Source organism: Danaus plexippus, assembly GCF_018135715.1.
Source record: "Danaus plexippus chromosome 13 unlocalized genomic scaffold, MEX_DaPlex mxdp_15, whole genome shotgun sequence".
In the NCBI taxonomy this organism is placed as follows: domain Eukaryota; kingdom Metazoa; phylum Arthropoda; class Insecta; order Lepidoptera; family Nymphalidae; genus Danaus; species Danaus plexippus.
The window spans coordinates 2,724,229-2,736,382 of record NW_026869849.1 but is presented as its reverse complement, the minus strand read 5'-3'; the positions used below and the strand labels follow the sequence as shown (position 1 = coordinate 2,736,382).

Here is a 12,154-nt window from a genome sequence, read left to right as displayed (position 1 = left end):
TTGGAGCAGAACATCCCCTCGTTTATTCGTAGTTTGCAATAGGCATCACACTCAGCGGCGTCGGATGGACATAATATTCTTTTAATTAAGGCACGCGGAAAGCGTCGTAACTTTTACGATCTTCGTGATTTAACTATTATTTGTCATCAATTTTATGTGGCCCTAAAGTATTACTGTGTTGTTGGAAGTACAATGGATACGGCTTTATAGATATGAGTTTGTATTTCTTCATATTAAGTTTTAAATTCCTGAAGACAATATTTTCCTTCCTAAATCTAGTTTCGTGAAGTCAAAATAATATTGAATAAATGTTTCAATTAATCATCTAGTCCGAAAAACAAAGTAATACTTTGTTATTCTGAACTTTTAATTATTTCTATATATACATAACATATTTTTAATTAATAAATACGATACTAGTTTTAAAATGTCTAAATGGTACCTTTACGGACATCTAGTGACGAGTGGATAATATTTAAAATTATTAATAAAGCGATAGATGGCGCTTTACTAATTACCGCCATCTAGCGAGCATATTACTCGTAGCAGTTTAAAGAATAAAGAAGTTATGTTGATAAACAAAATTCAAAATAATAAAAACAGATGGCGCTAAGCGTTTTTAAAAATCAAAAAGGAGTCGAGTTCTATGTATGTACTTTTATTTCAGGAATAGATTCTATAAGAAACCAAATTTTAAGGTGTAGTTATTATTTTTTTTATATATATTTTACCTATAAATTCAATTCAACGTTGCATTTTTGTTTATGTAAAATGGTGAATTTTACCACTTACACATGTATACTAAATAGACAAATATTATTGGGAACCGTTCTAAACGTATCATATCAAATATAATTACAATTACTTGAGATGTCTAATTTACAAAATATTTAAGATAAGTTTGTTTGAGTTGAACAAATTTTATTGTATATCACATAAACTAAGATTGCTTTAATGAATTTAATATTAAGAAAATATGAACAAAAATATATTTGTTTTATATGAACGCTTCACTGTTACACACATTTCTTGGCACGACCTTTTTTTTTTTTTTCGGGGAGAAATCCTCTTACAGACTGCTCACTGCCCTGGCTCGACAGTGAGTTTTGTGTGGGGGTCGCCCAGTGGCACGAACCTATAATAAACTTACCTCCAAGTTAAGTTAGTGTGTTTCCACTTCTCCCCCTGTACGGCAAATCTTTTCCTCCTGCTGCCGTTTTCTTCTCCGGGTTCTCTGTCAGGTCGGCCACATCGCTTCTTCTTCATCAATTCTTTCGTCGCGTTATCTATAACACCCGTCACGGGTATGCCTCCGAACTCCTGTAAGTATTTAAAATTTTATCATCATAATCACGTTTATTAATTTATATTAATTTAATGTATTTATATATATATATAAAAAAATGTTTTTGTTAGTAAATATAATAATAGTGGCTTGTGTATAGTCAGGAGTTATTTATTAAATAAAATTATATTTTAGAGAAAAAAAAGTGTATTAAGTTTGCGAAGCAATAAATTGAACAGTTTAGGATTATTTAAATCTAATATCTTTTCATATGAATGATAATATAATCTATATTATAAGACTGAATACAATTATCGCTGATACATACTTGTAGGGTCTTGATGGCAATCCTGAAGTCGTCTTCGTAAGACTGTGACACGTCCCCCATCAGTAAGTTACCGACTTCTGGTCTCCCCTTCTTTAAATATCCGAACATTTCGAGATAACCTTTCTGGAACGGAAATAATAAAAAAAAACTTTAATTTACATTCACAAACAAACAATATTAGGACATAAAAGGTGTCATTTTTTATCGCACTATGAAACCATGTCTCGATTCTTACAGTTACTTTATAAATCAGTGGGTGTTATAAGGGCTTGGATAAAATCCGGGTCAGGGAACTATCCTTAGCAATAAATTATCCAGCCGGTCAGTTCTGCCGTAAAATAATGCGAATATATCAATAATTAGGTTAAAAAGGTCGTCGTTCTTTCGTTATTGATAGCTTTAATCAAAATCTACTGGCACAGATTACGTGCGATATTAAAATCAGAGACAAATCGTACGCCTCCGTACGCGATAATTAATTGATTCCGACTTTTGTGTGCAATTAAATATACTTTCTATATGGAGGTTATTGCTGCATAAAATCTGTTCCGTTTCACCGTCCATTAATACGTCAACATTTTATTTTAATCTTTATGATTTAATGCATAAACCGATCGTTATATTAACTTGTTATATTAATTTAATTTAGCGAAAGTGAATATCCAATCGCCTGTATTATATTCGGTTATTATCATAAACTTCAAATTATTATTATTTTTATTTATTGAATGTTTTCACTTTGATTTAAGTTGTCTCGGAGATCTCGCGATCATTTTGTCTGTGATCAATTTAATGTTTGTACGACCTCTTACTTCTTTAAGCAATCCTATAGTAATAGTTGTATGGCGTGATCTTATCGAATATCCCTAATATAGTTTGCATCACTTGTTTTACAAATAGCTCCTAATCTAGGCCGATTGTAACTCTAAATATCGCGTGATATCTCGTATTTATCCTTTAATTTGGTTTAATGAATCGAGGGGCCTAATTAGCCTGGACTAGTTTCGTTGAATGAAATGGGCTAGTGATGTCCCTTAATTACGTTACGATTCAAATAAAATCTTAAGTAGGTATTTGTCGTTCTTTTTCTTGTACTTTTAAAATGTTGATATGTTAAAATCAGACAACAGGTTTTTATTACTATATTATCTTTAAAATTTTAACTTATATAAAGTAATGATTAGTCAGTGGTCCAACAAAGTAACGAGTGAACCTTATAACCTTAGTATAACTATTTTCAACTTTCTCACAAGTGATTCATGTATTTTAAACACACGTCTAACATTGTTCAATGCAATGGTTAATTCAATGACTGTTATTTAGAAACTGCAGGTAAATAAAATGACGCTACGAAAATCAAGAATCAAATGTTTATAATTTTGTATGTTAGCACGGTAGATATATATATATATATATATATATGTGTATATCAATACACTTCATATCCATATAGACTTAATAAATAGTTTATATTTTTTATGAAAATGCCGTACACATTTTGATAACTGAGGACCAATCAATGCAACGGGGCGACGCGACGCGACTTTCATCGTTGACATCTGTCGCCACTTCACACTCTACCATTATTTTTGGATGTTTTACGAATTCTAATTTCAAATATTTAAAAAGCTTTACACTCCATTATCACAGACTTAAAATTTATCACAGGCAAATTTTTTTTTATTGAAACAGTTTATTATAGCAAAAAGTTTTAATATTCTATTTTAAATGTCCTAATCCGTATTTCATTAAGATATATGAGAGTGTGTAGTAGTCGGATAACTAATTATGTTTATTAGGTCAATATTCGAACATCTGTTCGATGGTTGATGATGTTAACGAGATGAGTGATGTGGGAGCCATTTTGTCTTGAGCTAATTCTAACAATAGTTTTCATTTTCATTATGAGCGATGTTCTCTTCGAGATAAGATTTGTAATATATTTTATGTGAAAAAAAAAACTGATACTCAATGAAAAAGATATAAATTATTACTAAATAAATAAAATAAAGTCGGATGAATATGAGGATAAATAGGTATTTAGTGACTTTAATAAACATTTACAGACATACATAGATACATCTAAATATATTTTAACATTAATATTTTTTTATTGTTGCCTTCATATGCACAAAAACGTGCACAATATATTCTGCCAACTTCACGTGGAATGGAGGAGAACTTTTTTGACATTATTGAGATGTAAGAATTAAACTTAAGTGTCAGTGTCAAAAGTCAATTTGACAATTTAATTTTTAACGTAATAAAATTATTGCAAAATATAGAATGTATCTGTCATAATAAATAAACGAGACTTATGAATGGTAATATACATAATATATTTCAGACGCTAATTTCATATAAACTTGACATAGACCTTGAACCTGAACTTCACACACGAAAACATTAGTGAACCCATACAAATGAGTTCTGATAAATGTTTAATGGCTTTCTTTTTTATTTAAAAAGGTATAAAAATGCTGTTATGATTATAACCTATGTTTTTTTTTCCATAGACAACAATTTATAAAAGCAAAGAGCTGGATTTTTTTTAACGTGCATTAAATATAAATAGCGATAAGGAGTAAGAATTATATAGTTATAAGTTCAAATAACAGAAAAGAATTTAAATAGAAATTTAACTATAATATAAAAAATGTCGACCGGTTGATAAATTTATGATTAGGCTACAAAACTGTCAATGAATATTATAAATAAAGAAGATACTTTCCTCCAATAGTACTCAAGATTATAATTCGTTCAACGAATAAAAACGTTGACATTGGAAGAATATTCCACGATTTTAGTGCGAATGAAGCCACAGCTTAGAAAAAAAAAAGAAACTTGCTGACAATTATATTGATAGTATAATTTACTTAATATTTCACTGAGACTCAAATAAGTACTACAACTTAAGTTTAATATTAAGATTATTACTTCAACCTTCACTATGACCGTCTTATAGGTGTAGGGACTTTAGAATATTGCTAGCTGTAACACGCGACTTTGGTCTCGTTCTTTCATATATTTCGATGTTTATTATCTTAAAGCTAATTTTCATGTATATAACAGTGAGTATAACATTAAAACCGGTGTAATAAACTTGTATATCATCCGTAAGTACCGCATATTCGTAATAAATAAAGGACATAATATTAAGATATTACGAGCAGATACAACTATATACACAAAGCATTGAAGGTTATAGTAGTAAAGTTTAAACTATAAAAGCGAGTAAGGAATAGAAGTAATGTGTATAGATTTATAGTAAGCTTTGCTTACTACACAGTTTATTTGTTGGATTAGTTGTTATAACACGATTTACAACATTGACAGTAATAATATTAGGAGCAGTAAACTATAGTCTAGACGTATTAACGTCGAATAAAATTTAAAACTATGATGTATACTTTTAAGCCGTGTAGCATTTTATGGGCTATACAATATTTGTACACACGTTATTATTGCATGTACGTGGCAACATGCAATAATATTATCACGATATTAACATATTTTATTGACACGGAGGGTTTAAATAACTTTCAGTAATCACAGATATTAAAAAAAATATGTGTTTTATATGATTTGCCACAGTCTTTCAATTGGTTGAAATTATCATTTTTCTGCGATGATTATTAAGAATAACTTCGAATCTCGTCATGAAACCGAACTTAAAACTTCCGTCAGTTATTCGAATTTAATAAAATATACAATACTATTTTCAATGTAACCGTTGGAAAGGTTTTCGTTGTTCGCTTCTAAGTTTAGATTTATACAGAGTGTTTATTAATTTCCAAAATACTCTATCTAACAAAAGATATGTCATGACAACAATGACACACTATGATCTCTAGACGTTGATTTTAAACGACATATCCATATTTTAAAACACATTAGGTACATCAAAAAAATAATATCCAACTAGAATACAAATAACTAAACAAGAACAAAAACTTTCAAGATTTCAGAACGTATGTGTCAAAATGATACACTACTTCATAAACAACCCTTAAAAAATTCAAATAAAATGTCCCTGATTACGATTTCAAGAATATTATAATGATATTGACAAACAATATATATTTGTACATCAATGAACCAACGATCAAATAAATAAATATATATATATATTAAAGTAACACAGTTTGTATTCATTCAGCATTTAAGAGCTGAAGCCGGCCAGATTAATATCGTATTTCCATGAAGCTGGCGTCAAAGGCTCCGTACAGTTAACCACTTTAACGCCCAGCTTGTGTTTAATTAGAATTTCCCCCGTATATACTTTTAATATACCAGACACGAATATAAACTCGCTAAACGTATATATATAGATCTTGTATGTATTTATTGAAATATTCCCATCATACAATTAATATAGTTCCCTTTAAAGTGGCACAATGAAAATGCATTCATAGCAAAACCTCTTCGAGGAATGACTGGAATTAATAAATAGCTTGGGATCGTGCGTTGACGATCACACACTTGAGAATTGTTTCATTAAAAATTTATATTAACTTGCAACATTAAATAATAATTAATATTGAATATCAAATATATATAGAATTTGAATGTTTTCCTTGAATCGTACGAAAAAAGGTTTTACTGTAATTGGATATCGAATTAAGCTGCGAATGAAGCCGCGGTTAAAATCTAGCTAGATATGCTTAATATCGAAAATATATATATACAAAACTGCATACAAGTCTCGCCGACAGATATAAAAATTCAAGCAAAGTGTAATTGAAGTTTTGCATCTCACAAGTTCTGAGGTGAAAATCCCTGTAAGTTGGAATTTAACTGGAAAACCTTAGTGAACTAAGTTTAGGTTATTGCCTCAGTGTAAACACGAATAAAAATATCGCCTTTTCACGGTTCAAACTCTCAGTAATATTGCAAAAGTCTTCAATATTGAAAGTTGGCTTTCAAAAAATACGCTGAAGAGAAACAGTTGTAGATTTTATTATGATAAAGATATTGTGGATGTAGTGGGCTTTGATTTCGAATGTATTTTTAAACATTTATATGTTTATTAATAATAATGTACGTAGCAAACGAAAATGTGAATAACCGTACATGGTAAATAATTAAATAGTGTGATTCCTTTCTTTAAAAGATTTGTATACAACTCTAAGAAACCTAAAAATATACACATCACAATAAAAAGTTCAAGGAATTTTTAAGATACTAACATCATATCTGCCAAGGTCTTTAATATTAATCATATGTTTGTAGCTTTAAGATAATTAATTAAATTTTCATGTATATGAAGTGGGTAAGCTCAGTTTAATGTTTTCTAGTACTTTATGTTGGTCGTTCCGTTCGCGTTACTTCACAAAACGAACGGTAATCCTTATCGAACAAGCTCGTAAATTCATTTTATAGCAAGAGATATAAAATTTTGCACTTAATCCGTAAAATATTGTCTAGGTGTGAATACTTTAATTACTTAGATAACAAACGTAAGAGGTATCTTACAATTAGTTTAATTGAAGTCCAATTTAATTATGTTACTCAGCACTTTAAGCTATTTCTCACATGATATATTTCTCCTTTATTCTTTTTATTTCAGCTAGAAACGATTAAACATGAAATATAATCGAGCTATTTGCATGTACTTTGGAATTATCTAGGCTTATACAGTATACTATAGAGAATTGTATTTACCATGTCAAAACAATAGATGTGATATCCAACTGACAGCGCCATCTATAGTCTACGTCAGGTAACTTCATATACAATACAACTATTATATTTTGATCCCGAGGGAACAACTGGGAACAATCCATACATCTTCACAAACAGTCGCATTTATTATATAATTTTAAATATATGGTGCAAAAATATCGTATAATATGAGCTTGATACGTAAAATATATATTTTTTAATGTCTCAACACAATGGTATTTTTTTAATGGCAATTTTTAATCACGTCAATGAAGGTTGATGGTGGTAACCACGTTTCATATTAAATAATTCAGAGTTTAAAATGTTAAAGATCTTCTTAAATCTTAATAAATACAGGCCACAAATAAAAAAAAAACACTTTTAACAAACTACAAAAAGTTGTCAATACTAAATCTTACTATACTTTTTGGACGAAATAGTAATAGTATCTCTTTTATTTTTTTCATTTCTTTTCGAATTTAAAAATTTAATGTTTCGATATTACTCATTTGTAATTTATGTACTTGTCCGATAATCCGATAGCTTTATGAGTATTCAATGCATTTTCGGACCAATGTTATGGGAATGAAACCATTATGACCTACTTTTAAGATCATCGAACTTGTCTATTTCAGGAAATAGTTTGTAGCGAATTTGTTTGTAAATGTTTACATTCTTGCTACTTCAAATCTTTCAATCCGCACTATACGCTGCTGTTGGTCCGTTTAACACTATTTCTGGTTCAATGACTAACATTTGGCTCTATGCCAGGGGTCACGGGTTCAATTCCCTCCTGCTACACAAGCACAGGTGACTGCACGTACTCTTTGGTCGTCCGTCTGCGATGTGCCCACACGAACAATCTCCCAGTTATTTATGTATTACGCCTCACATTTAATAAATTAATCCTCCGATCATATCACAAATGTCCGCGGCACGCAATCTCTTAAACGTTTTGCGGGTATGCGTTTATTGATGCTGGATTTATACCCAGAATAGTTCGCAATTTTATTCTAGGCAATTGGGAAATATATAGAAATAAAAAGACTTTCCTATTTATTGAGGTTATATGTTATTTTTGTTCATTTATTGGGAAACATTAGTTATAACGTAAGATTAAATAGTCTCCCGGAACAGTTCCTACAGTTCCTAAGGCACTTCTTAATTAGATATACGTTAATAGTGAAAAACGAATAGAACATTGAGTTTATTGAATAATTTGAACCTCGAGGAATATCAAACACGTATAATAAAGACACTCTCTTATATAGAAAATTAAACAAAATCTAATATAATAATAATACAAAAGAATTATTTTTTCTCTATTGTATATTATATTATTTCTGTTTTTAATTATTATATATACAAGTATCAGTTGAAAATAATCACAAATTTCGTAAACCGTGTACAGTTACTGTGATTTTATTATAAACCAAATAATATTGTATGAAATATAAATATAAATATTTATTAATAATGAAGCGAATTATGTATAAAATATGCATCACTGTGTTACGTAATGTGATCCCCGAAATTTGCATTCAAGTACGTACACCGCAAATTTCCCGAGAGACTTCAATTTAAATTATGCTGTAATGTGTTCCATCAATTTATTCAGATTTATTAATCAAGTTTTGTAGTTTAATATATTATTATTAGTTTATCGACGTTAAAAAAAAATATCAACTTATCCCTGCTTTGATTTCCCTTGGGATGTTTTTTTCACTACTGTCCCGCTTACTCATATTTTCCTTTGTGAATTATTTTTCTTTGTTTTTTTTTTTTGTGTGAGTAAATATGTTATCTTTTTCTTCTATGATATCGTGAATATTTGTAAAGATATTTTTACATCGGGGTCCAGTAGTGATTGTTGGCTTCGGGATAAGAATATCATAATGTATAATCAAATTTGAACATTGTTAACGACGAAAGAAAAAATTAAAAGATAGTGATTTCGTTTTTCATGCCAAGTTTTGTTTTCATCTCAGATCAGATCGAAACAGATTATTAGTAATTTAAAATACCACGGGATTAATGATTTTCTATGTAGCTTAAAAGAATATCTAAAACGTATAACCACTGTTGAATGTTTTAGTATTATTTTTTTTTTGCAGTCTGTACAAAATTAATGTCAACTAGTCAATATTAATAATACCCATATTATTATCCTGTCTGTACCTAAGGTTTCATCATGATTGTGTTTGGGCGTGATGAAGTAAGAAGCGGTTTCATATATAAATATATTGCCCATTAATATTTAAATTAAATTACAATATTCAAAAGCCTTTAAATTTTCACATAATATAAGGAACGGTTTTGCAGGATCACACTTAACTAAATTTCAATTCATAAAGTTATACACGAAACGAAGTCATTCTATATCAACTGTCATTTTTAAAATCTTATTAGCTGTCAGTTTGATTTTTTTTTAATCTGTGAATAGGATTTATGGTTATAAGGCCATTATAAACTTATAATGATATGGTAATTTATTCAGACGTTATCGGTTCTATATAACAACAACCCGATCTACTAATCACGGTCGACTATATGAATTGTTTCATAGAAGTATAATTTCCTTCAAGTTATATGACCTATGACCCGTCGTAATGTTCAATTTATTCATTATAGAACTGAATATAAATACACTGTGTCAATGAACATGGGTTGGGCTTTAGAAGTCAATTACCTTTCATAGGTGAAGGACTTGGATAATTTATTTTTTAGGCAGAGTCCTTTGTGTCCTTTTCGCTTTGTTTTAAGTGATGGCAATAATTTTATTCTAACTGAAATAAATGTCGACATAAACACTCATGAGCAGTACATACTAAATATTTTTTTTATCAATACTAAAATTGTATATAAAAACAGCTTTTTCTACTTTTTTTTATTCAAAATAGACGACTATTGTATAAAGTATAATACCTTACTTTGGTGTTTTTCTGTAATTATCAATAATTAAATGAAAATCCCGTCCGTATCAAAAATTTGTAAATTAAGACGTAACATATAAAAAACAAATTGAGTTTCGCTTTTAATATTTATCATATATATCAGAGAATTCCATGTAGGGGCAAAATAAGAAATGTTTTTGACTTTTATCGGCGTGTGTGAAGCTCTGTGACGTTACTAAGTTTCAGTTCTAATTAAGTAAGATACAAAAACTGAATTAAACACTATTTTACCTAACATATCACAGATACTGTCAAAACGATATCCAAAACCAAACGCTTTCCTTTAGGAATCTGTTTATAAAACATAACATTTTATATCAAAGGAAAGAAACGATCAAAATATGTTCTAAAAGCGAGTCTTAAATTAAAATTTAATCTTCAGTTCGTCTACGATTCTCACGTACAAGAATGACGAAATTTTTGCCACTTAGCACCACGTGTTGCAAACCACCATTCACTGGCACTCAGACAAATGCACTTTACTTACTGAGTTTATACTCAACTACTTTATTAAAATTTGATTATTTAATGAGGTTTTATTTAGGTCTTGTTTCTTGATTATATATCACCTGTTATAAATTCTATGTAAATAAATATGTCTCTGATTATATAGATAGTTTCAGCAGAAAATACATAATCGCGGTTGTGTCAATGTCACTAAATAACAAAGTGTATTGTTAACAGATATCTTTCGAACAGTAGATTCACCACTTCAGTCTCATAAACTCCAGACTGTAACCGATTTACAAAAGAAGAAAATACCTTTTAAATTAGCACCGACTGGAGAGCTGGACGGAGAATGTTGAAATACTTTTGCAGCTTCAGAGGAAATAGATTTTTAGTTTACGGCATTGAGATTAATTAAAGCGTGTGATAAATGATCCGGCACTAATCTAGACGAAAAGCTAAACGTAAACGTCTGATTTCCTTTGAATTATACATATATATATATATATTTTTTTTAATTTGTCACTGCAACTTTTTCTTTAAATCCTTCTGTGATATTGTCCAGTTTTTAAATTAATGTGCAGTTTACTAGATTTCAATCTAGATATAGTTTTTTTGCGCTTGCATGAAAGTTCAGTTAATTTAAATAATTTAAATATATAATGTTTGTCACATGCGATTGTGTGCATTGATCTGGCCATCACGAGTCTGTAAGTGGGTCGCGGAAGCATTAGGAACGTATATAAACATAATGAGTCAATGACCGCTGCGTAATAACATTACCAAGGTCATTTAAAACAATACTACAGATTTGGTATGAAAATAAGCAATAACTAACAAAAATAATATATTTTCATTGTTATAGTAAATATAATAGGAAAATTTTATTTCAGGTCATACATACAATATGGCGCCAAAATGCAAATAACATGACGTCTGTCATTTTGACAGATAAGAGAGTTATTAAAACGCTTGTCAGATCCAGACGGAGCGGCAAAATAACGGCTTAATCCAACCTTACCTCTAATATTAATTAATATCTGAGATTAAGGTCCGAGTCTAGTCGCAAAATGCACTATTAATTATTGCGGTCTTTGGTGGATATTGCTGTAAATTGAAGTCCTTGGACATCATTAACGTCCCTTAGCTGGTGGCGAGCTTGATTAATTATCGCGGACAACAGACGAATCAATTTGGGTTAGAGAAAAGTTCAGTGACTTGAAAAGTTGTGAATGCCCCATGCAGCGTTGCATTCGTTGATATATTAATTTAATAACATGTAGACTAGTCAAAAGTGTTTAAAGTTGTTACCAAAATAGGAACGCAGTTCGAGTTCATATAAGTGTTTTGTTTGATTACAATTTTTTTAGATTATACTATAAATTGTACTAAAATATATTCGTTCAATTGAAATAATCATTATTTCTTCATTTGAAGTTTCATGGTGGCTGTAAAAATGTAATATGCATTGGGTCA

General features: G+C 29.6%; 1 protein-coding gene across 3 annotated transcripts in view; it reads right to left on the bottom strand.

Annotated features, from left to right (window-relative positions):
* The window catches only part of LOC116770245 (matrix metalloproteinase-2-like), a 104,977-nt gene that overhangs the window by 69,772 nt on the left and 23,051 nt on the right, over positions 1-12,154 (bottom strand). For 2 of the 3 annotated variants that reach the window (XM_061527609.1, XM_061527611.1), the window contains 2 exons: positions 1,614-1,736; positions 1,151-1,320 (listed from right to left, as the gene is read on the bottom strand). In XM_061527609.1, the coding sequence (XP_061383593.1) occupies positions 1,151-1,320; positions 1,614-1,736 (293 nt within the window). Of the gene's footprint in view, positions 1-1,150; positions 1,327-1,613; positions 1,737-12,154 lie in introns of all 3 variants that reach the window. The other variant, XM_061527610.1, reaches the window with a different exon arrangement.